Raw genomic sequence first — 26,853 nt, 5'->3', positions numbered from 1 at the left:
ATATATATATATACGCATATATATATTCATCCGTAATCTTAAGTTAAACTATTGTATTTTCTTTATAACCTCGTATACTCTATATTATTCATATGTTATATTTCGTTAAATACCTTCCCTTTATACATATATAAAAACAAAAAAATTATATATAACCTTAAGTACATAAAATATTTTCATAATAATAAAAAAAAGGAGAAGGAATTTACTATATATCATCTTATTATATACATATAATTATATAATATCCACCCTCATGTTTTAGTTTAATATTCCTCATAATCGTGAAGGTGGAATGGTTAACAACGGTAAATTTTATCATATTTTTTTCTGGTTTTTTTATGATCTTAATCGAAGAGAAAGAGAGAGAGAGAGGTAGGGAGAGTTATAAATTGAAGCGTCGCACTGTGTCTATAGCAAACCGGAAATCTAATTCGCGTCGAAAATGTTAAGAGAAAATTTAAAAAAAAAACACGAATTTTTTTATTTTTACAGATAATGATAATCTTCGCTAATAGTATAAAATTTTGCGATCTACAGGAGGATGGATAAATTATCATCGTTGTATCGAAGTAATTTTTCTAATAAGACGCTCTGTGTTCGTAAATCCATTACTTTTCTTTCGCCATCGGGTAAAAGGCTTCTTTTTTTTTCTTCAATATTGTGCTTTAGCGCAGCTATTATAGCGCGAGGCGCGAAGCGAAGCGGAGTGGCCGAAGCTCGGAGCCACGAGGAGGAGCGAGGAGTGAAGCGGCCGCAGGTCCGCGGAACGACCGAGCGACGAGCGAGCGGCGTAGAGCGAAGGCCGACGAAGCGCAGCAGAGGCGCCGAGCGCGATCACATTTTTCTCGTACGTATCACAATTTTGTTAATTTTTATATTATATTTATATACATGGTGATCCCGAACGTTCCAGCCAGACTTTGAGATCTTATAGGAAATTTAATTCTGAACAAAAAATTTCCTATAACATGGGTCGAAAAATGCTTCCTTAAGAAATTATTGTTCAAAAACCTCTGATAAAGGAAGAGCAAAAGGTGAAAAGAAAATGAAATTTAATAAATTTCTTGAAAAAAAACGATCGATATAGAAAATAAAGATCTTTTTCTTTTATGAAAATAAAATAAAATTTTTTAAACTAAAATAGCACGTAATAGTAGAAAATGAATAAAGACGTGAAAAAACTAATTGTTCTCAAAATGCCCCCCTCCCCTAGCTCCAAACACTTTCGGGATCGAGTAATTACCGATCTAGTCGCTTTACGGATTTCCTCCTGATTCAACATTAATCGATCAAAAGTCGTATTTATTTGTTAAATCAGATGTTCACGATGAGACTCGATTGGCGTTGAGTAAACTTTATTTTTCTCCACTCTTCCCCACAAGTAAAAATCTAAATGGAAAAATGTGCTTCACCAATTTTCAAAACTTCCCGACTTACGTAATTCCATTTAAAACTCCCCATTACCTGAACTTATAGAGAATCCTCTGAGGAGGAATAATTGTTGTAAGTATTTCTTTTTAATTTTAAAAATTATTAAAATAATAAAAAATTTTCTATTACGCAGGAGTCCTCGCCCGGTCGCCTCCAGCGCCTCGCAGCAGCCACACCTATACTCTATATTTTTTTAAATTTATATTTATAATATTCTTTTATATTTTATATATTATGTTCATATTTCATATTGTATTCATATTTTATATTTTTATATTATTATATATTGTATTATATTTTTATATTTTATATTTTTACAACATACACACACACATTTTGTAAATACACACACACATACAAATGTATTACACATATATAATTAAAAAGTATTATATTAAAAACATGTGTATTTACTTTAGGATAATTCCTCTCCTCGCATCCCTAATATTAAGAATAGTATAACAAATATTAAATTATTATTAAGAATATTAAGTATAAAAAATTTTTAAAAAATCTCTCTTGCGAACGCCTCTCTCTTTGCGCTCTCCTTCGTTGCGTTACCTCTCTCGCGTTATCTTGTCGCTATCTCTTTCTCTCTTGCGCTCGCATACGTCTCTCTCCTTCGCGAACGCCTCACGTCATCATGTCGCTGCGTTATCTCTCTCTTTACTCGCAACATCTCTCGCTATTGCATATATATATACGCCTTTCTTGCGATATCTCGCTCGCGTGCGCCTCGCGCTCTCCTTCGCGTCATCTTCTCGCTGTGCTACCTCTTCATCTCGTACTATCTCGCGACCGCTATCTCTCTCCTTCGCGTCATCTCTCCCCGCGAACTCCTCACCCATCAAGCTCTACGCGGTCTTTCGCGTTTCTCTCTCCCCGCGGACCCCTCGCCCGTAAAGCTTCACGCGGTTTTTCGCGGATTCCTCTCTCCCCGCGGACCCCTCGCGGACCCTAACATCGCGGACACTTCCCCCCTCCCCGCGCACAAACGAATATTGAATTATGAAATAATGAGAAATAAATTCGAAGAGAGACATAGAATTTACATTATTATTATATATAATATAGGAATGGGGTAGTTGAAATAATAGGATGCCGTAGAATCCTTCCCTAATTGGGGGAGGATTCCGATATTTTCGCATCCTATTTTTTTCATACAAGGGCTCCTATAATATCGCCCGAATTTTGAAAAATATCGTAGCTCGACACAATGGACATTGTGTCAGCATGGAAGCGCATTCAACAAATCGCATGACAGCAAGGTAAAAAAATCATATCTTTCACCTGATCTAAACATACTACGCAACAACAATTTTCGCTTATCTCGATGGTGGAGGAAATAATAGAATTATTCTTGTTAGAAGTATCATTATCGTCGCGTCCTTCCGATCGAATGTTGTTATCGTGACGCCGATCGATACTCGGTTGCACTGTAGGTGGAGGTGGTGACGATACGAATGGAAGACTCAAGGATAGTGGGATTTTTAAAGATGATCTTAACAATTGTAACTGACCGGCTATACAATTGCATTGTAACCGATTCGTGACGTTGACAAAATTTATCTCCATATTTTGTTGATTCCACCACACGGTATCCTCAACTTTTAATATTTTATTCAATTCGTCGTAATATATTGAAATTTTGTCGTTATACTCGAACGATTTCGCATACCGTGCTCGATTCTCCAAATTCTCTACATCGCGCGATAATTGATCTATTAACGTCGTAGCGTCTTTTTGTAAAAATTCATCATCCGCGTAACGCAATATATCCAACTGTTGTCCTACTCGTTGTTCAATTTTACGACAGCGTGATAATAAGCGATGATGATGACGTTGAAATTTTAGAAAATACATTACTAACTGATCAAAGACCAATTGTTCGCGAAAAACAGTTTTTCTCACATCACGATAGCGATTATATATGGCGCACAAGTGAGATGTAGCGCGACACGGCACTACGGTTGTCGTAGGTACAAAATTGTTATATTGAAGAAGAGACGATATTGTGTTGGACGGTAGCTTATTGTTAGATGTTATCGTAATATTCATCGAGGCAAACTCGCTACTTTTACGATGTATAAAACAACATTTGCAATTCCACGCGTAATGTTCCTTTAAAGCATGAGCTACATTTTGCATATTCCAGTCACATAAAGCAAGACCACAGTGATAACAAACTGTAACATTGCGTATACCTATGTGAAAAAATCCAGCACTCGATAATTCGAACGCCATACTCCACGTGTAAAATGTATTTTCGCGAAAACTGTCAAATCGATCGCTCGATTTGATGATAATAAGGATAACGATCAAGCATGATACGTATATTCTTATTTAATCCTTATTATTAATACATTCATACATATAGATGAATAACAATTTTTTATATAAATTGTTTTTTTAAAAATATTTTTAAAAAATATTTATATTTAATAAAGACATTTTTGATGAAAAATATCTGACAATTATTATTAACATTTTAAAATTTAAATACAAAAAACTAATAATGTTCGGCGCTTAAGCTGCGCTTCGTGGGCCTCTGCTCTACGCCACTCGCTCGTCGCTCGGTCGTTCCGCGGACCTGCGGCCGCTTCACTCCTCGCTCCTCCTCGCGGCTCCGAGCTTCGGCCACTCCGCTTCGCTTCGCGCCTCGTGCTAACTGTGGTAGAATAATTTTTTCTGATCGAACGCTTCGTTCATACATCTTTTAATTTAATAAAATTTTGCGCATTCTTAAACTTTTCCAATTTACTCTGGTGCAACTAGCGCGAGGAACAAATTTGTGAATATAAAGCGAAATTTTGCAGGAAACAAAAATGCAGGAAAAAGCGCCAAATATACTCGACAATAAAGAGATACAACTTATAAACAATCTTATATAATTAGTAAATATACGGCAAAAAAAAAACAGTTTCGTATTACGTGGTTATATGTTACACAATAAAAGAGTAAAAAGAGCGATTTATGAAAAGAAGAAAAACAGTGACATTTAAATTGATTAATTTTTTCATAATTAATATCTCATTAATTATTGCAAAAATTGTGAAAAATAGTAAAGTATTTTTTACTAAATTTAAATTGAAACTACATGTATTTAACTAATGGAATGTGAATATCATTTAATTAGTAAAAAATATAATATACTTAATTATTAAGCGGTACATATAATAGTATCAAAAATAATATTTTCACTTATTTTTCACATGTTTAACAATTTTGAATATACATTTATCACAGTATCCAATCTTATATCACCCGTCAAAAAAATGCAACTTTTTAAAAATTATTTTTGCGTATAAAAAACATATTTCTTTACACGATATCACGCATCGTGTATAATTTTTACATTATAAATTTTTTATTTTATATTAAATATAAATAAAATATATGAAAAATTATTAATAAAATACACAGTTTTATTAATTATCAATAAATGTCTTAATTGTTCATATTTACATCATCTTTTCTAGATTTCGTTATATCGTGCCGATATTCGACGATCAATAATATAAAGTAATAATTTTTAATTCCATTTGCACAATTTTTTATTATCTTACATTCACACACACACACATACTCACAAATAAAAAATTAATCGTTATATATTTTTCAATTTCTCAGAAACTTTGACAACTATTTGCGGAGTTTAAAACCTAGAGCGTGGGTACAGATGGAGAGAGATGTCGCGAGAGAGACGTTCACGAAAGAGAGATAGCGGTCGCAAGATGATGCAGCGAAGGAGAGCGCGTGGTGTTGCAGCGAGGTGTATATGCAAGAGCGAGAGAGATAGCGGTCGCGAGATAGTGCGAGGTAGCGCAGCGACAAGATGACGCGAGGCGTTCGCGAAGGAGAGCGCGAGAGGCGTACGCGAGAGAGATGACGCAAGAGCGAGAAAGAGATGTTGCGAGATGACGCGGCGAAGGAGAGCGCGAGAGCTGATGCAGCGAAGGAGAACGCGAGAGGCGGACGCGAGAGAGAATTTTTTTTTAATTAATATTTTTTTTTTCTTTTAATATTTTTTTTTTTTAATATTTTTTTAAATTAATAAGATTTTAATAGGAGGAAAGGAGAGAGGACCTATTCTAAAATAAATACATTTATTTAATATTTAAAATAATTTTTATTTTTAAAATGAGTATGTGTGTGCAATTATACAATTTTATGTGTGTGTGTGTATTTACAAAATGTGTGTGCGTTTGTGTGTGTGTGTGTGTGTAAAAATATAAGAATGATAAAAAATACGAATATAAAATATAAATTAATATAAAATGTAAAATATAATAATACAATAATATAATCAAAAAATAAAAAAAAGTATATAAAATTTACGACAGCAACACATGATTAAGCAAGGCCTGTCTGAACGAGAGTGTCTGGATATGGTGAGGCGGCCGAATGCTAGGTGCTGCGCGAAGCGGAGGTGACGGCTGGGCGGGGACTCCTGCATAACAGAAATTTTTAATTAATTAATTTAATAATTTATAATTAAAAAGAAATACTTACTAGTTCCAATTTTCCACCACAGGTTCTGGTGGATATGGCTCTAGGCCAAACAGCTCCCGAAGAGCATATACATGTTTTCCCATAGCCCATTGTAAATTGCATCCATTTGCCGCGCCTCCGCAGTTTCGCACCACATTTCTGCGAACATTTGCCGATGTTCCCACCTCAACATTCTCACCCACTCTCGTTCAGTTAAGCCTTGCTCCACCATGTGTTGCGGCCGTAAATTTAGCACAATGCTATCGATTATCTGAAAAATATGAATATTTAATATATATATCTAAACATATTGCAATATTCTGTACAATAGTTTTAAATAAATTGTACAACTTACTATTTCGGGGAGCGTACGGCTCAGAAAACCTCCAGTCATTTTTCACTATTTTTTACACTAACTTCGATGACTGCTCGAGACTTTATGACAAACGTCGCGGAGACAGACCCGCTCACGTTAAAAAGAGTAGGGGATGTATGACATAAGAATTAGCTTGAACGCTTACTTGGTACATGAGATAAGAAAACAGATGGTCCGAGACAAAGATGATGAGATGCGATAGGTATATATATTAGATCATATGTGGGATGATACTGAGGAGGCTCGCGAATGGGAGAGAAATAACCCATGGTTTCAGGAAGATACATTCTGTCTTCGTCCACTCTTTCCACTGGAGCCATATCCCGAAGATGTGGTGGAAAATTGGAACTGGTAAGTGTTTTTAATTTTAAAAATTATTAAAATATATAATAGAATAATTAATAATAAAAAAGTTTTGTTATGCAGAAGAGGTCCATCAATCCTCCATCGCCCAGCCGCCTCGCAGCCGACACCTCACCGCTCTATTTATATATAATTTATATTATTTTTAAAATTTATATTCATTTTTTATTATCTTACATTCACACACACACACACATACACGCATATACCCACATATATATACAGGGTGTATTATTTCCATAATTCGCGAACTACCCGTCAGTTGCAGGTAGAGGATGTTGAACTGAATAGAAAAGTCCTCTACCATTTTGCGATTTTCGCAATAATGAATGAGAAATAAATTAAAGAAGATCAGCCAATTCGCGTGACGACGGCGAGAAAAGACAGCCCAGTTTCATATCATTACTAAGCATGCGGCGAAAAGAAACAGTATAATGTTACACGGTTGCTAGGCGCGCGATGAAGCGGGGAGGAGCGCTTTACAAAAGACAGTAACTACATACGAGTAGCGCTAACTCTGGACCCCCGAGTGGGCTGTCTCTTCTCGCTGCACGTTTATCATCGCTCGAATTGGCTGATTTTCTTTAATTTATTTCTCATTAATTATTGAGAAAATCGCAAAATCGCGGCAGAGGACTTTTTTACTCACAATCAGTTTAACCTACTCTACCTGCAACTGACGGGTGGTTCGCGAATTATGGGACACCCTGTATAATTAAAAAATTTCATCATTAAATGTATTTATTTTAAAATTCCTTCCTCTCCTTACATCCCTAATATTAGAATAGCATAAGAATTATTATCATTAAATTATTATTATTAGAAAAAAAACTCTCGTGAACGTTTCTCGCGTACGCCTCGCGTTATCTTGTCGCCTATCTCTCTCACATGCGCTCTCCTTCGCGTTCTTCTCACCCCGCAGACTCCACCCTACGGCTCTCTCGCGGACGCTTTCATCGCCTCGTGTGACGTCATTCCTCGCAGCAAATTTCTCTCGCCCCTCACCCCCCTCTCAGAGGACCTGGATGAGAATTGGCATATTAACATTACTATATTTTAACACTGTAATTTTTATGTGAAACATTTTTTCTAAAATGCATTATAACTATAAGATATTCCGTTTCCGAATTTTTAAATCGCTCCAGATAAGCGAAACAAAATTTAACATATGCCTTGTCGTACATAATATTTTTCTATATGGTACCGTAATACACACACATACATGAATTTGACTGACAATGAGGATCATACGTGTATATTGAGTCAAAATACCTATATTTTTACATGCAGAATCTTCCGGGACTAATGGTAGCACAGAAATGACTCGTATAAAAAATATAATATTACCACTTGTAAGGGTTTCAAGACCGACAGGCATAGGGCCATTCCCACGCACGTAGAGAATCGATGGTCATAGGGTCGCTTGAAACTACGCGTGCGGACAGTATATAACTCGGCGATACTTTAAGTGCGGCGCGTTGTCTCTTCAAGAGGTTCGCGACACTCAAGACGCTGCGTCCCGTCGACCCGGCCTGCGTTTGTTTATGCACTGACGATTTCGGGTGTAGAGTTAGTTAATGATAAAGAGGCAGTTCCACGCCTGCCCTCGAACAGAACAGTTCGACTAAGCTAACAAGTAATCGAACACCCTGTATTATAACAAGTTTTTCAAGAATCTGCCGCATAAAATAGATTGTTACTGTTTATAATCATATCATCGCCTCTACATTTTGTCGAAAACATTCATGAGAGAGAGAGAGAGAGAGAGAGAGAGAGAGAGAGAGAGAGAGAGAGAGAGAGAGAGAGAGAGAGAGAGAGAGAGAGAGAGAGAGAGAGAGAGAGAGAGAGAGAGAGAGAGAGAGAGAGAGAGAGAGAGAGAGAGAGAGAGAGAGAGAGAGAGAGAGAGAGAGAGAGAGAGAGAGAGAGAGAGAGAGAGAGAGAGAGAGAGAGAGAGAGAGAGAGAGAGAGAGAGAGAGAGAGAGAGAGAGAGAGAGAGAGAGAGAGAGAGAGAGAGAGAGAGAGAGAGAGAGAGAGAGAGAGAGAGAGAGAGAGAGAGAGAGAGAGAGAGAGAGAGACAGAGAGAGAGAGAGAGAGATGGATGTCAAACAATTAAATAAATTTATTTTTATTAATTTGTATATATGTATCACATGCGTTATTAAAGATATGTATTTTAACGCTGTAATTTTTATCTGAAACATTTTTTCTAAAATGCATTATAACTATAAGATATTCTGTTCTCTTCCTTCTTCTTCCTTTCACACAGCTTCCTATATTCTAATCTCCTTTTCCTATACTCCACACCTTATTTTCCCATCTTTCTCAATTCTCCCAGTGCTCTCATCACTTTCCTTTTTTCGTTTCTACACTCTTCGTCCCACCAAAAATATTTAATTTTTAATGCCCCGACCCGGGCACGCCAAGTTTTTGTTCGTCATTTTAATTGTTTCAATATCGGGTCTAAATCGTTTTAACTGTGCAAATGCATCATTCTTAAAAAATACAAAGATGATTCTGTGATAATTTTTATATTAGATCAGATAATAATCTGCAAAATACACATTTATATATATATATATATGGCTGAGTAACTTTTTTTTAAATATTTAAAATAATAAAACAAATAAATTTGTTATTAAACATAAATTTTTATTTATTTGGCGCAATTTTTTGATATCATAATTTTTTTTACCTTATTTTTAAAAAACATGCACATTGAGAAGATCGATGACAACGACCAAAACTTGAGTCAATTTTTTAGAAAATCAAACTTTACATTATAATATCTCCGTTTACAAAGCACATAGAAAAAAAGTAACGACATTTTTATTATATAATTTGAACTCAATCTATCGATTGAGCTCAAGTAAGAACTCGATCGCATCGTGTCAGAAATATATATGATACTATCAACTGTCCGACTCGCGTAAATAAATATACATACGGCGTGTCTCGCAGTCGCTACGTAAAAGCTACGCTCAGTTGTATGCGCTCGGTAGAATGGTGCGAGAACAGGCACACTCCGTTCTCATTGCGGATGTGAGTCGACGTTTCCTCAGGGATCCGTACCGTACGAGAGGTAGTGCCCCAGTGCTCATCAAGAAAGCTTACGTGATTCCAGCTATGCAAACGTTACGGGCTCTCTAACTAAGAAGGATGGCCCCATCCTTACATTTTTCCGTAAGCTTTTATTCTTGGCCATCTACAGATGTTCTATGTGTAAGATATGGAAAATTTTATATGGAAACGATACAAATATTTTTGTAATTCCCACCCTCCCTTAATTTTGTACGTTATACAGAGTATTTTAAAAATCTAGAACAATTTTAATTTAAAATTATTTTCAAAAAAGCATTACTTACAAAATATTCGACTGTATCTATAGATTTTAGGTTCACTTCGTTTGTTATACTTTACAATTATATAGATTTTTAGTTTTTACGTAACACATATGTTATTACATTTTCGTAAATTTATCGATTATTTCAAGTAACGTTATTAGTTACGTATAGCGAATCTCAAAACTTTTTGTAAATGCATAGATAAAATTGGAAAACAATATCTATATATACTTTATTACTATATTTTTATCTAAGCTATTTGATAATTTTAAAGTTTAATTGTCTCAATTTTCAAGATTATGTATATATTATGCCACGTATTGTTAAAAGATACTACTATATAAAAAACCGAAAAAGTGAAGTAAAATAACACTTATCTTGGACAAAGATAAAAAAATAATTAGAAGAAAAACAAATGTCCTATCAAATATCGAGAAACACCAAGATTAAAAGATCCATCCTGTTGTCGATCGAGAATCGCTTTTTTAGATAGTTTCTGCAATATATAATAATATTTTGTATGTAAATATATAAGTATTATAAAAGAAAATTCAATATTAATATTTTGTTACGGAAAAAACTGAAAAAGAAAATATTGTTTAACTTACCGACAAGGCATCGAGAAATTTGTGTATTTCTAAATTTTAACGTGTTCCTTCGACCTGACCAAGAGTACCGTACTGCTAATAATTCATTGAACATAAGAAACGCAATGTGGCTCTGGTGAATTTGCAGGGATCAGATCATCCCCCCAATTTATCTCGCGAATCTGTTAAAATAAAGACAAATACATCATTTTTATATTTACAAAACATTCTAAAGAAAAATAAAAGACAAATAAGTTGATGATGGGATAAATTATATGTATAATAAATCGTAATAAAATAAAAACACAAATAACAAAATTAACGCATGTCAACATTTTTTAAGCAAACTTACAGGTTATATTTTCAATGTTAGGCTGTGTCGAAAAGGTCCCGATTTCGAAGGTCCAGATTTTAAAGATCCATTATACGAATCAGATTCTGGTTTCGAAAATTCAGCTCAACTTTTTTGAAGATTCAAATGTAGATTTTGAAGATTCTGGTACCAAATTTTCTTTCAATATTTTCATATCAATACTTTGAACGTTTACGCAATTATTGACATTTTTTTCGAATGTGTCGATGCTGAAACAAAATTATATAATCTAACAGTATCCTACATTGTCCTAATAAATAAGAGTATAATATAATATAATGTAACATAATGTAACGTTATATTATAAAATAATACAATACAATATATAAATAACATTAATTTTTATTTTGTTTTTTGCAAAATGGTAGCGTAGCAGCTTTTCCAGTAAATTCATGTACATACACGTGTCAAATCAAGCACGATTGAGTTTGAGAAAAATGCTCTTCGCAGAATTAAACATGTGTACATAAATATACTGGAAAAACGCCAACATTTTGGAAAAAAACAAAGTAATTTTTTATATCGACTCGTGCAATTTATGCGGGAGTAACATACAATTATATAACAAAAATATATTTCACATATAATCACCTGATACATTATTTGTCTCCCGTTATGTTTACTGCGGTTCCGGCAGTTTACAGCAATAATTGTCGATTCATCTACTGATTCATGTTTATCTGTAAATTAAATTAATAAGAGGAAAGTGTGTGGTAGCACAAAAATCGATTTACTTTTTATTAACATTGCATTATATATAATAGTGTTCTTATATAAGAAATTTTATTTTGTACACTTACCTATATTCCAATGATAACAATACCTTATTCAAACTGATAAATACAAAAATTAATTTTAGCGTAGTAGATTTTTAGATTCACCTTGGAGGGGGGTTTTTCCAATTTGATCACCGGTTAGTGAAATAACGTCTTCAACCTCATATTGAGGGATTCACTTCGGATAAAGAAATAAGGTTATGGCATGTAACATGGCCTCGAACTAGCCTCGAAGAAAGAGAGATAGAGAGGCGACAACTGGTCATCGTATGTGACCAGCTATGGCAGCTATTCAGAAATGCTTATCGCGCTGCAAAATATAACGCGACGACCAAAAAACGAATAATTTTTCCAGAAATCGTAAGTTTATTAACTATCCATCCAAAGAGATATAACGCTGAACAATTTTTTCTAAAATTTAATACAATTTTCATATTATTATTTTTTATATCTTGTTTACAATTTCTTTTTTTACATTTTAAATCTCTAGATAATTCTTATTATTTAATTTTTCTTCTTTATATTCATTATCCTCTTCACGCTTTAATTTTTCTGATTTTTTTTCACATCCATCTCTTCTCTTTTCTTCATTCGCATCCACTTTATGACAATTATTTCTATTCTTTTCCTCAAGAATTCTTTCATAATCTACTGCTGCTTTCATTAATGATTTATCCCAATCATCATTTAACACTGAAATATTTAAATTATAAATTATAATAATAATTTAATTTTTAAAGAATTTAAAATTTATATACAAACAAATAATTAATTTTATTACTTACTATTTCTAATTTCTTCAATATTATTTAATTTATTTAATTCATTTGTATGATTTTCCATTTTATCTATTAATTTTTCAAAATTTAGCCTCTGCAAAAATCTGTCTCGCATCAGTGTATATTTAACATTAGATATATTAAATCAATAAATTATATAATTCTGTAAAATACGACAATAGATTCGCGATTAAAAAACAGACAAACGGAGAAAAGGGGGAAATTATATTAAGAATATATAGATGCGAGAGAAACATTAACGCATATATTTACATAGTGCAGATATATGTGTTCACTTACGAGCGATATAATTTTTTACGTCATTTGTAATCTGCTATCCACTGAACTACTTCTCAGGTATACAATAACAAATAATAAAAAAATAACAGTATATTATAATGTCACAAATATTTTTATACACATGTATTATACTATAAATACATATTACGGTTTTAACTATGTTTAAATTTTAATAATATTTTTAAATATTTATTCAAAATATTACTACAACTAGAATATATATAATTTATATTAATATATCATTAAACTTTAATCATATCTCATGTCGGCTTAATTCGCTGAACGTAGTAGTAATATAATTTTTGAGGTTCTATGAAGATGTGAGATTATTTACAGATTGGTTGAAATAAAAATTATTAAATTTCTTGAATTTGAACAGTTGAGAGGATAAAATTTTAAAAAAACGTTAACTGGAACAGCAAAAGGATATCTATATCCAAAAACATACCAGGCAATAATAGTATTTGGATTGGCATTTGTTAAAAATTGTTGTAGAATATTATAATCAATAGGACCTGGACCAATTGTAAAATAGCCTTCAGGTATTTCTTCAAATATAGGAAATTGATTAAAAAATCGAGCTTTTGATTGTTCATATGATAACTCCGGTTCTTCAGAGCTATCATCACTGATACAAATCATTTCATTCTCCAATTGTTCTACATCTTCGAGAGAAATTGGAGAAGAGGGAGATGAATCTTCTTCAAGAATGATTGTTGAAGGGACAGGAGATGGAGATCTGGGTGAATCGAATTGTTCAGGAGAGTGCGAATGAGGTACGAGTACAGGAGATGGAGATCTGGATGAATCGAATTGATCGAGAGAGTGCGGATGAGGTACGAGTACAGGAGATGGAGATCTGATGGGTGAATCGAATTGGTCGGGAGAGTCCGGATGAGGTACGAGTACAGGAGATAGAGATCTGGGTGAATCAGGTAAATCAAAATGGTCGGGAGAGTGCGGATAATGTACGAGTACAGGAGATGGAAATCTGATGGGTGAATCGAATTGGTCGGGAGAGTGCGGATGAGGTACGAGTACAGAAGATGGAGATCTGGGTGAATCAGGTAAATCCAAATGGTCGGGAGAGTGCGGATGAGGTACGAGTACAGGAGATGGAGATCTGATGGGTGAATCGAATTGGTCGGGAGAGTGCGAATGAGGTACGAGTACAGGAGATGGAGATCTGATGGGTGAATCGAATTGGGTAACGGGAACACTCGAAGAAACGGAAGAAAGCATTTGTTCAGATTCTATGATTTTGGAAAATTTAAGATTCACAACGGACTCATTATCACGTCCATCTGACACCGAACCTCGAAGCAAAGCTTTTTTTAATCGTTTATTTCGACGATTTCGCCAATGTTTCACAGCAGCCCGTGAAATCCATTTTTTACAATTATCCAATATAAAAATAAAATTATTAAGAATAATTTTTTAGATTAATATATACAGAGTGATTAATTTTAATCTTAACAGGCAAATATTTCGAAGAATGTAAGAAATACAAAAAATGTTTCGTATAAAAAAGTTAATTGACTTCGATGGGGGGGCATAAAGCATCGTGAGAGATTGAAATAATTCGAGAGCGATCGAGATGATTCGGAAAGTAATAGAGACAATTCGAGAGCGATCGAGTAATTATAGGCAGGACCAGGCGCGAACATTAGACTTGAGTCGCGTGAGCGCAAAGAACGACGTCAGAATAAGATATATTCTTTTTGTAACGTTTTTATTCATCCACCATTAAAATACGTTAAAAACTCATATATTGGCGATTGATGAAAATCATTATCCTTCATCTCGCTTACTATACAAACTTATTGGGAAGGTGGGGGGTGGCTCAGCCGGAATACGCAAGAGTGAATATAAAAAAGAGAAAAAAACGCACGACGATAAACGACAATAAAAAAAATCTACAATGGTACACAGATGATACGAGGATAGATAATATGACGATATGCCAGTTAAAAGATGAATTAAAACGACGAAAGTTAAAGAGATAACCTGTAATAAGGCGGAATTGAGAGAACAGCTTCAGACGCGGTGATCCATGGAAGAATGGGAAAACAATGAGGATGAGTAACAAAACGACGGTTGCGATGAAAATCGCGAATTTGACGATAATCTTCACGAGCGCTCATGAGAAAGGTAAGCGCGTCAGAATAATCACTAGTACAGGCGGGAATAATATTTATTAACATTTACAAACGTTGAGGAAACTCCATCGATGTATTTATTAGTAACGATGGCGATAAAGATATCAAAGCGTTGAAACAATTTCGAATATATTTAATAGGTATATCACATTTAAAATTGTGACCTATTGCCAGACATTTACGCAAACCATAAAAAAAAAACGCTAATGTTTGCACAAGAATCGCGCGATAGACTTTGTTCCTGCAGCATTTTCACAATACATTGTCAAGCATCGTCCGGGGGAAAGAGTATGCGTCATGTCGATGTACTCAGCCGAAATATTTTGGCCAACCGCAATGCTCATAATGGAATATCAAGAGGATATTCTCGGAAAAACTGCAAAGAAATCAAGCGGAAGACGAAGAGTTATCAAGCATTCAAAAATCAGACGATGTATAATCAAGAAGTCGAGTAGTACGTCGTTAAGAATGAACTACTACATAGAGTGTTGAACGGAAACAATTTAGTTGTTGTTCCAAAGCTAATGCAAAAATAGTATTATACGACAGACTCGCGAACGCGACCATTTCGGTCCAAATAAAACACTGAGAAGTTGCTGAAGATAAACTATTGGTTCAAGGAGATGCGTAAGAAGATTGAGAGGGTCATCCACAATTGTATTAGCTGCATTCTGACTGTGAGAGAAAATCTGGAAAGCAAAAGGGTTGCTTACACCCAATCCCTATAAGGGCGAGAATTCGTTCGATACGTATCACATGGATTACTTAGGTTCTTTTCCATCTACGAAAAAAAAAATATCGCAATTTGCTTATCTCGTCATCGAGGCCTTTACAAAGTTTGTCTGGCTATATTCCACGAAATCCACAAAAGTACAGCCGAAATATTAGATAGATTGATACAACAGAGCGCTGTTTTTCGGAAACCTAAAAAAAATAATTTTCGATCGAGGAACGGCATTTACTACGCATGATTTCGATAATTATTGCACGGATGAAAAACATTGAGCGTATAACCATTTTGTTACTGGAATTCCACGAGAAAAACAGACAAGTCGAGATTGATGTAAGCACCGAATCCCGCTGAATGGCATAAATATGTGACACCCCAGGTAGAACATAAAACTCATAATGACGTCATTATGACGTCACTAAAATGTCATTTTGAAAAAATCATAATGATCTCATTTAATACATTTTTAGCAATGTTTAGATGACTTATTTTTGATTTCATATTGACTTTAATATGACCTTTAAAAAGAAGAATATTATGTAAAATTGAATGGTACACGAAACTGTAGCTTTATTTGCATTACAAATTACATAATTATATATTATTGTAAATCATAAATAAACATTGCACAAAATGTTAGCACTTTAAGAGAACACATCATGTTAATTGTAAAAATAAACGCCTATTATTATTATTTTCTAATTAAAAAACAATACAAATTTTAAAAAAGACTGCTTAACGGAAAATAAAACTTTTAAATCTCTTTAAAATAAACAAAACACTCAAAATGAAAATCCTGACGCAGAAAGACAATATTATAATAATAGAAGTATATCATATTAACATAAAAATAAATTCTCTGATATTGTTTTTTAACTGGAATGTAATACACATTAAAAAAAAGACTGCATAACAGAAAATAAAACTTTTAAATCTCTCTAAAACAAACAAAAAACTCAAAATAAAAATCCTGACGCAGAAAGACAATATTATAATAATAGAAGTATATCATATTAACATAAAAATAAATTCTCTGATATTGTTTTTTAACTGGAATGTAATACAAATTAAAAAAAGACTGCATAACAGAAAATAAAACTTTTAAATCTCTCTAAAACAAACAAAAAACTCAAAATAAAAATCCTGACGCAGAAAGACAATATTATAATAATAGAAGTATATCATATTAACATAAAAATAAATTCTCTGATATTGTTTTTTAACTGGAATGTAATACAAATTAAAAAAAGACTGCATAACAGAAAATAAAACTTTTAAATCTCTCTAAAACAAACAAAAAACTCAAAATGAAAATCCTGACACAGAAGAACAATATTATAGTTATTGTAACATAAATATTAGATTCCAATTTCGGCTACTACAAAAATCCGTAACTAGATTTTTCGCTGGTTACTTGTGTGTAACCAACGCAACATTTTTCTTTCCGCTTGTGCCAAATTGCTATCAGGGAACATCTTTAAAACAGCATCTATATGTATAAAATAGAGATCAGTGTGTTACTTAAAAATAAAAAATATTTTTTAAAAAGCTAAATTTAAACTTACAATTAATTGCTTCATGAAGTTTAGTATTTTGAAATTTGAGTTTTACTAAACCTGACCCTGCATAATTTATCATGCGAGCCAAAGGATTTGTAATAAGTTTAGGAAGAATACGTCCCACAGCTGCATATTCATTGGTCTGTTTATCGACTTTCATCAATGTACAAAAATAATCTACCTTCAAAAAATAAATTTAATTTTAGAACACAAACTACATATATTCGATTATTAAATTAACAGATTATTGATAAATCAAACTTTTTTGTATTGTAGTAAAAAAAGAAATGCAAAGAAATTTAATATTTCCACAATTACATTATATACTTTCATATGCATTTAATGTCGTTTATTAAGTAACTGAATATCCAAGAACAAGAAATTTCTTCATTGAGATAGCGACAAATTTTTAAACTTATTTGTAAATATATAAGATGCAATAAAATAATAATAATAACTACAAAAAAAATGTAAAATATAGTTTCAATTTTAATAAAAATAATCTACACAAATGAAATAAAATGTAGCTATTAAATTTAACTTGCAAACTGTGTCACTATATATACTATGAATAATGAAACTTCTACTTACTACAGGGTAAAAATTATCACCAGATATAAGAAACTTTTGGAACTCTGAGAAGGCATCTTCATCATTTAAAGGGAGTGTAGGGAGTCCTTTCGGTTTAATAATTTTTCCTTCTTCTGGGGCTAACTTGCGATGAATCCTATGAAGCATCAAAATTACGTGTTCCATTTTACCATTCAATTCCTCTTGCCTATCCACTAAAATTTGAAGGACAGCAGCAACATGAGGCTCTGAAATAAAGTAACATATAATAAATAATAATTTCGAAGTTGCGAATAAACATTAATAAAGAAATAATGAGGTTAAAGATTATTCATTCATATGCATAAATTATGTGTTGATGGGCAATAAAATCATAAACTTTATACAAGAAACAACGTACCCAATTTCATTTGTACATTTTTCATCAATGACGGCAAAGAAGCTGAAACGTGTAGTTAAGTCAAAAAATATCAGTATAATTAATTATGGAAATGGACTTAATATAAGGCAAAAAATTTGTTACAGCCCAAAAATAACATTATAACCTTACACTTATGACATGGTTGAGAAGTCACAGATTTACAAGATATAGAAGTATCTTTTTTTGTAGAGGCTTCACTAAAAGACATTATTTTTTCGGAAAACGAGGACGACGTTCCATGTTGTATTGGTAATTTCTTTCGTAGAGGTGAAGCATTAAAACATGATGGATTGTTATATGCTATAACAAATAATCAATTAAAAGCAAATATTTCATAAAATTGTAAGCTGAGCAATGAATATGCTCTTTAAACATTGATTATATCATGCATGTAAGCTACAAAATAAAGTAAAAATTAAAGAGGAAAATCAAGCGAGTAATAGGTTAGGGTTAGATTAGGTTACATTAAGAAATTAAAAAAGGGATTATTTTGCGATAAAATTAGTTCTTACCTTTTTATTATTATTTCCAGACATAATGATTTTCGGTTTCTACGTTTGGAAAAAATTTATTGTTATGTTGCACTGTTGCGTTGCACTCTAGCTTGTTGTGTTGCACACGCGAACACGTTTACGTTAAATAACCGCGAATTATATTCAATGGATTGGCCAGATCGCAAAGTGGCAAACAAATGACGTAATTCCCTACTTGTAACCAACTTTACGTAGCCAAACAGAATACTTCCCGCCTGAAGCTGTGTGATAGATGGAGGTTATAAAATTGTGCGATTCCAGCGAACTCTCTATGTTGGCCCTCGTATCATCTATGTACCATTGTAGATTTTTTTATTGTCGTTTATCGCCGTATCGTCGTGCGTCTTTTTCTCTTTTTTATATTCACTCTTGCGTATATTCCGGCTGAGCCCCCCCCCCCCACCTTCCCAATAAGTTTGTATAGTAAGCGAGATAAAGGATAATGATTTTCATCAATCGCCAATGAGTTTTTAACGTAGTTTAATCGTGGATGAATAAAAACGTTACAAAAAGAATATATCTTATTCTGACGTCGTTCTTTACGCTCACGCGACTTAAGTCTAATGTTCGCGCCTGGTCCTGCCTATAATTGCTCGATCGCTCTCGAATTGTCTCTATTACTTTCCGAATCATCTCGATCGCTCTCGAATTATTTCGATCTCTCACGACGTCTACGTGTGTCTCACCGGTAAGGAAAAAAAAAAAAAATGCATAAATAAGCTTGAATTTCTCGCAATAGTGGCGAGATTCGCTGTTTCTTTCCTCTCCTCTTCTTTAAAGATTATTGTTAATTTTTTGTAAAAATTAAATTTAATGAAATATATAATGAAATATTTAATAATATTAAATAAAAATATCTCACTTTTATTATAGTTTTTTTCATGAGAAATAGTTGAGGATTTTTCACAATAACGGCGAGATTGGCTGTTTTTTTTCCCCACTATTTAGAAATTATTGAGGATTTCTCGCAGTAGCGGAGAGATTCGCGGTTTCTTTTTACATCCTTCAGAAATGGTTGAGAATTTTTCGCAATAACAGTGAGATTCACTGTTTTCTTTCTCTTTATTCTTTAGAAATTGTTGAGAATTTCTCGCATTGGTGGAAAGATTCGTGATTTTTTTTCTGTTCTTTTCCTAATTCTGGACTCATTCTCAAAAAGATTGTTAAGGATTTCTCGCAGTAGCGAAAAGATTCATGGTTTATTTTTTTAAATTTGTTAAATCGTTTATTTGTTGCAACAATGACAACTTAAAAATTAATTTTTTCCAGGATATCTAATTGAATAATAATATACGTAGTAACTTTTCTCTGTGTAATAATAACTCAAAAATATTGAATTTAGAATTATATTATTGTTGCGTTAAATAAACGATATACATGGTGATTTATTTTAATCTTAACAGATAAATATTTTGAAAAATATGAGAGATACGAAAAAAATGTTTCATACAAAAGTTTTTTTGACTTCGATGGAAACATAAGATGGTGTAATTGATTTGATTTTGAATAGTTATTTAAAAATTACACGAAGGTCATCAATGTTTTCTTAAATGAAATCCTCTATTTTTTGTATATTCTCGTAATTCTTGTCGAAACGTTTTTCAAAACACTACTCTTACGTAGTCACTCTTACGCAAATCGTTCCCAAGATACGAAGCTTCTGTCGCGGATAGCGCGAGATGAGATAAGCGAGAAGGCGCTGCGTAAGAGTGTGTGTGCGAGCGTAGGAGCGATGAGAGTGTGGGGAGAAGTCGAGCTTTGAGAGGCGAGGGACCGACAGTATGTACGTACGAAAGATTGAGTACGGAAGGAGAGCCCTAAGCGAGAGCGAGAGCCCTAAAATAGGTCACATCCATTGTATACAGAAATAAAGTTCTACATATCAGAATACCAGTGTGGACTATAGATCGAGACCTAATCCTGTTCCCGACAAAGTGGCGACCGTGACAGGACAGACGAAGAAATCGGGAACATAATTTCGTGGTTCGATATATGAGCAAAGATGGATGCCATAAAGAAACAAAGAAGGGCTCTTCGTATGACCTTTACAAAGGCACTCAATGCCTTCACGACGAGGATGGAAAGCGACTGTACCAGGGAAGAAAAAATGGTGGCCTTCCAATTCCTCGAGACGAAGATGACAGAGCTCGATGCCGTGCACGCCGCATATAACCAGGTGCTTTTCCAATCAGATATGGACGAAGCAGACATCAACAAGGAGTTAGAATCGGACGATACATACAAGACTCAATATTTGACGGCGAAGATGAAGATAGCGAAGGTGACGACATCGATGACAGAGAATGCCGCGAGAACGGTCTCGACGCACGCGGTAAAGACATCGAAGCTACCTAAGCTTGAATTGCCGAAATTCAGCGGTTTCATCAAAGACTGGCTCCCTTTCTGGAGCCAATTTAAGAAGATAAATGACGACTTGTCAATCAGTAACGAAGATAAGATGCAATATCTACAGCAGGCCACAGTTCCGGATTCGCGCGCAAACGAGCTGGTGAAAAGTTTCCCGCCTACGGGAGAAAACTACGAGAAAGCGGTCACTAGCTTGAAGAATCGTTTCGGACGAGACGAAATGATTGTGGAATTTTACGTGCGCGAGTTACTGGGTCTCGTGTTACAGAATGCCGTGAGGGGAAACAAAAAATCGTCCCTTGCGAGCATATATGACAAAGTCGAGTGCTATATACGTGCGCTAGAGACTCTAGGCGTGACGACTGACAAATGTGCCGCCATGTTGTACCCTCTCGTCGAGTCGTCTCTACCAAAAGAAGTCCTTCGAGCATGGCAACGCAGCGGACAACGGGAGATGGTGGAGGCCGATGGATCAAGAAAAACTACCGATCGACTGGAGAAATTACTTAGATTTTTGCAATTGGAGGTGGAAAACGAGGAGCGCATCGATATGGCGTTGACGGGATTCGGGCTATCGGCAGACCAGGAGAAGACAAAGAAGCACAAAGGTAAAACCGATTCATCAAAAGAGACCGCCAGCGCGAGCGTTCTTTTCGTGTCGAAGGATCAAAAGAAACCGGAATGCATATTTTGTAAATCGAGTCACGATAGTACAAACTGTGAAGCGGCGCGGAAATTAACATTAGACGAGCGAAAAGAGATTGTAAAGAAAGAAGGCGGCTGTTTCAATTGTTTAAAGCGGGGTCACGTTTCACTGAGATGTAAAGTTAGATTGAAATGCGATTGGTGCTCGAAACGGCACGTTCTCTTGATGTGCCCGTTCATATCTCGAAAAGATAACGTTCCTGTAAATAAACTGGATGATAGCGGGAAAAAGATCGACGAGCACAACCTAGCTTCGTTTTGTGAGACGCACGAGGTCTGTTTACAAACACTTCGGGTGAAACTGTACTCTTCGACGCGTGAAAAAATTGTAAGAGCGATTGTTGACACGGCCTCCCAACGTTCGTATATCCGTACCAATATCGCGCGAGAATTAGGCTATAGTCCTCTCGGTGAATTAGAGGTTTCGCACTCTTTGTTCGGCGGAATTCGATCTGAATGCGAGACTCATAATATGTTTAAGATACACGTAAAAAGCCTAGACGATTCATATGCATGCAATTGGTTGGCGATGAATCAAGATATTATCTGCAGCCCTATTTCGAGCGTTAAAAATGATACGTGGACCGACGAGTTGAGGAATAAGAATATTAATTTGACAGACGTCGGAAATAAAAATAATATTATAGATATTCTTATTGGCGCAGACGTAGCGGGTAAACCCGCCGTTAATAACCGGTAGAAAATACGATTTGGAAAACGGTCTAACGGTTTTAGAAACACATTTAGGATGGACGGTGCTAGGAAAATTGCCGAAAAAGTCCAAAGAATTCGATACCGCAACGATAATCACAACAATGGTCGTGCAGGAGGCCAGCGTATGCGATCTATGGCGTTTAGATGCTATCGGCATTACTGATCCGATTGAAAAAGCCGACAAGACGATAAAAGATACACAAACACGAGAGTTTTTGATAAGGACGGCTAAATTGAACGCGGATAGTCGATACGAAGTTAGATTACCGTGGGCAGAAAATCATGTGCCTGTATCGAACAATTACGATATCGCGAGTAATCGATTGAAAAAATGTATTGACAAACTCGACACAGGAAATTTGTTAGAAGCGTATGACAACGTTTTCAAGGAATAGCTCGCGGAGGGTATTATCGAGAGGGTGCCCGATAATGAAATCGGAAATCGGGGTCATTATTTACCACATCGCCCGGTGATAAAAAATAATAGCACTACTAAAATAAGACCGGTGTTCGACGCCTCGGCTTCTAAAAGGGGTTACCCGTCTTTAAATCAGTGTTTAGAAAAGGGCCCCAATTTAATGGAACTAATACCGTCGTCCTTGAATAGATTTCGCGAAAGAAACATTGGAGTGGTATCCGACATAAAAAAGGCGTTTTTACAAATAGTCATAAACAAATTGGATCGCGATTATCTCCGTTTCTTTTGGATTATAAACAATGAAATGGTGGTTTTACGACATTGTAGGGTAGTATTCGGTTTGATCTGTAGTCCCTTCTTGTTAGCGGCGATCATTGAGCTACATTTGTCGTTACTTCCAGATCTGGCAGATGAAAGAAAAGGGATAACCGAAAAGCTAAAAGAATCTTTTTACGTAGATAATTGCGTTACGAGCGTAGATTCAGAAGAAGAATTAAGAAAGTTTGTGACGGAAGCGACGTCGATCATGGCGGCGGGCGGATTTGAACTACGCGGTTGGGAAAACACGCGCGATTCTAATGAAAACGAAACGACGCTGGTCCTAGGAATTTTATGGAATAAACGAAAGGATACAATATCGGTTAATCCGACCGTGTTAAATTTAGATAATCCAGTCGTCGTAACGAAGAGAACGATTCTATCCGCGGCGCATAAGATTTTCGATCCCATCGGCTTCACGTGTCCTACGTCTTTGCTACCGAAATTGCTGCTCAAAGAATTATGGACGGAAAAAAAGGATTGGGACACCAGGGTTACTAATGATCAAGCTAACAAATTCATAGGCTGGTTAAACGATTTAGATATGTTAAATCAGATCGAAATTCCGCGGAGTCTCGAAGAAGGAGAGTTGACATTACATACTTTCAGCGACGCGAGCGGTTCGGCTTATGCCGCGGTGGTCTTCGCGAGGACAGAATACAGAAACAAAGTAAGCATTCGACTCCTAGGCGCGAGATCTCATCTAGCGCCCGAACGGGCTACGATCCCGCGTCTCGAACTAATGGCGGCCACGATAGCCGTCAGGCTTACAGTCGCAACCACCAAGGCTTTAACGCGAAATATTTCTAAAATAACGTATTGGTCAGACTCCACCACGGTGTTAGCTTGGATTAAACGCGATATACAGTGGGGTACGTTTGTATGGAATCGAATCAAGGAAATACGCGCATTTAGTAAATCGGAGGAATGGAATTATGTGCCGGGAGATTTGAATCCCGCCGACCTCCCATCACGTGGTTGTAGTCCCACGCAACTAGTACAATCAGTGTTCCGATTAGGGACCGGCTGGCCGCGCATGCGTGCTTTTGCGCATGCGCGGCCAGAAAGATACAGTGACGTACATATGTACGCATGTAGTATCTTGGCGCTTGGCGGGGGCGGGATGCGGGATCGTGAACGACAGTTAGGGATCGGACGATCGGACGATTACGATAATTAATAATTATAATTTTTGTTTATTAATGAATACTGGTAAGGTTTTTGGCAGTTTTCCTTACCCTTGCAACAAATGTTGGTATTCTTTGTAGTTTCTGCCAAATTAAAGATTTTTATTTTATTGATGTAAAAAGTGTTTTATTTAATGATATCACCTTTTTCCCTTCCTTTTTATTTTTTATTATAATTAATATTTATAAAATAATTAAATTTTAAATATTATTTTAATACTCTAAACTCTAAATGTAACCGGGAGAGTAACGGTGCCTCTTTTCCCTAGTACAAAATACTTCACTGATGCCGCATGCTCGCACATGCGCGGCCAGCCGGTCCCTAATCGGAACACTGAGTACAATCCGAGTGGTGGTTGGGCTCACCATGGCTTTACAAGTCCGAAGCATACTGGCCAAAGGAAAAAACTAATTTCGTTGAGGAAGAAATAGGAAGCGAAATGAAAAAATCGTCCTTGATACACATGATTAACGCGGAAACGGCTACATTCGAAGTCGGCAGTTATTTTTCATCTTACAATAAACTAATACGGTTCTTGGCCTGGATGAATAGATTTTTTCTAAATCGGAAGAAGGAAATCAATCGAGAAAAAAAATTTAACGACGGCGATCATAAAATGCGCGAAACATCCCAAGTATCGTATTTATCCGAAAAGGAACGTAAAACATGTGCCGTGTACCGAGCAGTGCATTTTGAATTGGCATTGACACTATCCACTCAGGGTTTTCTAGAATGCCTACGTAGATTTATAGCAAGACGCGGACGCCCACGTAACATATATAGCGATAACGGAACTAATTTTACCGGCGCCGTCAATGCACTGAATAAATTAGACTGGGAAAAAATAGCGAAGCATAGTTCGGCATCTCAGATCGAATGGCATTTTAATCCGCCAGCAGCACCGTGGTGGGGTGGCTGGTGGGAAAGATTGATAGGAATCCTAAAAACGCTATTACCAAAAATATTAGGAAAGGCAAGCCTTTCATACGAGAGTCTGAACACTATCTTGTGCGACGCGGAAGCGATAATCAATGCTCGCCCATTAACGTATATTTCAGAAGATCCCGAGGATCTCAAACCGTTGTCACCGTCGATGTTTTTGCAAGAGAATCGGGAATACGGTGTCCCAGACTGCGACATGCTATATCGCGGAAAACTAGAACAGAAGTTTAAACACAGATAGAAAATTCTAGAAGATCTTCGGAAAAGATTCCGTATTGAATACCTAGGCCAATTATTACTAAAAGGCGGAAAGAAAACCGAAACTCGAAGGATAAAAATCGGTGATGTTGTATTGATTGGAGATGATATGCATCGACGCATATGTTGGCCGCTTGCACGCGTGGTGAATTCTATACCGGGCCGCGACGGCCAAGAACGAGTATTCGTGTTAAAAACTAAAAAAGGTTTAATTAAAAGACCCGTGCAAAAGATTTACCCGCTAGAGATCACTCAAAACGAACTAGAAAGTTCCGCGAAGAATTTGCGTGAGCATGCGAGCGGCTCCAAAAAACTTAGTGATAAGGCAAATAATTGTAAGAAGATAAATCGACTTGACGATGAACGGAGCAATTACAAACCAAAGATTATAACCACACGCAGTGGACGTATTATCAAAAAACCGGATTACTTTAAGTACTAATGTATTAGTAATGTAAGAAATAACTTTAAGCAAATTTTGAAGAATATTGTCATAATTTTGGTTTTCTTTTTCTGTGCGAATGTTTTGCTACTTTTAGTTAAAAGTTCACTTGTCTTCGGATAATACCTTTATTAGAAAATAGTTTCTTGATATTTGGCAAAGTCAAGATATATCCTTCTAACCAAAAGGGGGGAGGATGTCGCGTATAGCGCGAGATGAGATAAGCGAGAGGGCGCTGCGTAAAAGTGTGTGTGCGAGCGTAGGAGCGATGAGAGAGTGGGGAGAAGTCGAGCCTTGAGAGGCGAGGGACCGACAGTATGTACGCACGAAAGATTGAGTACGGAAGGACGAGAGCGAGAGCCCTAAAATAGGTCACATCCATTGTATACAGAAATAAAGTTCTACATATCAGAATACCAGTGTGGACTATAGATCGAGACCTAATCCTGTTCCCGACAGATTCAAAGTTGACATGTCATCGACATTATTATATTGTCCGATTATCATATTATTCGATGTACACCATACAAAGATTGTTTAGTCGCATTTATATACGTCAAGTGACTTTAAAAAAAAGCAGACTTTGTACGTGTGTATATGTTTGTGTGTGTGTGCTTCTTTAGTAAACCTTTTTTTCTCTCTTTTTTTACTTTATTTTCTTCTCCTTTTTCCTTACATTAAAATAATAATTAGAGAAAAGAGTTTTACT

General features: G+C 35.4%; 2 protein-coding genes, 1 long non-coding RNA gene and 1 pseudogene across 3 annotated transcripts; 3 read left to right on the top strand and 1 right to left on the bottom strand.

Annotated features, from left to right (window-relative positions):
• Positions 1 to 5,774: 5,774 nt before the first annotated feature.
• On the bottom strand, positions 5,775 to 6,359 carry LOC145947804 (uncharacterized). The gene is made up of 3 exons (XR_014427240.1): positions 6,281 to 6,359; positions 5,947 to 6,196; positions 5,775 to 5,884 (listed from the first exon to the last, which is right to left on the bottom strand). It is a non-coding gene; the product is annotated as an uncharacterized LOC145947804 (long non-coding RNA).
• A 14,435-nt stretch (positions 6,360 to 20,794) lies between these two features.
• Positions 20,795 to 22,973, top strand: LOC145947808 (uncharacterized). Its single transcript, XM_083057586.1, has 2 exons — positions 20,795 to 22,538; positions 22,600 to 22,973. The coding sequence occupies exons 1-2, from the start codon at positions 20,795 to 20,797 to the stop codon at positions 22,971 to 22,973; spliced, it is 2,118 nt and encodes a 705-aa protein (XP_082913712.1).
• Positions 22,974 to 23,156: 183 nt separating this feature from the next.
• On the top strand, positions 23,157 to 24,229 carry LOC145947807 (uncharacterized; annotated as a pseudogene).
• An 889-nt stretch (positions 24,230 to 25,118) lies between these two features.
• LOC145947806 (uncharacterized) lies at positions 25,119 to 25,685 on the top strand. The gene has a single exon (XM_083057585.1). The coding sequence runs from the start codon at positions 25,119 to 25,121 to the stop codon at positions 25,683 to 25,685; it is 567 nt and encodes a 188-aa protein (XP_082913711.1).
• The last annotated feature ends 1,168 nt before the right edge of the window (positions 25,686 to 26,853 follow it).

The sequence above is a fragment of the Prenolepis imparis genome, unplaced genomic scaffold (genome assembly GCF_030444845.1).
Source record: "Prenolepis imparis isolate NDT839.2.m4 unplaced genomic scaffold, iyPreImpa1.0 SCAF_150, whole genome shotgun sequence".
NCBI lineage: Eukaryota > Metazoa > Arthropoda > Insecta > Hymenoptera > Formicidae > Prenolepis > Prenolepis imparis.
Note: the sequence above shows the minus strand (reverse complement) of the source record. Positions and strands in the feature narration are given on the sequence as shown.

Coding starts and splice junctions, on each gene's coding strand:
- LOC145947808 (XM_083057586.1), top strand. CDS start 20,795: ATGGATGCCATAAAGAAACAAAGAAGGGCTCTTCGTATGACCTTTACA. Junction 22,539..22,599: donor TATTGGCGCAGACGTAGCGG/GTAAACCCGCCG, acceptor TAACGGTTTTAG/AAACACATTTAGGATGGACG.
- LOC145947806 (XM_083057585.1), top strand. CDS start 25,119: ATGCGCGAAACATCCCAAGTATCGTATTTATCCGAAAAGGAACGTAAA.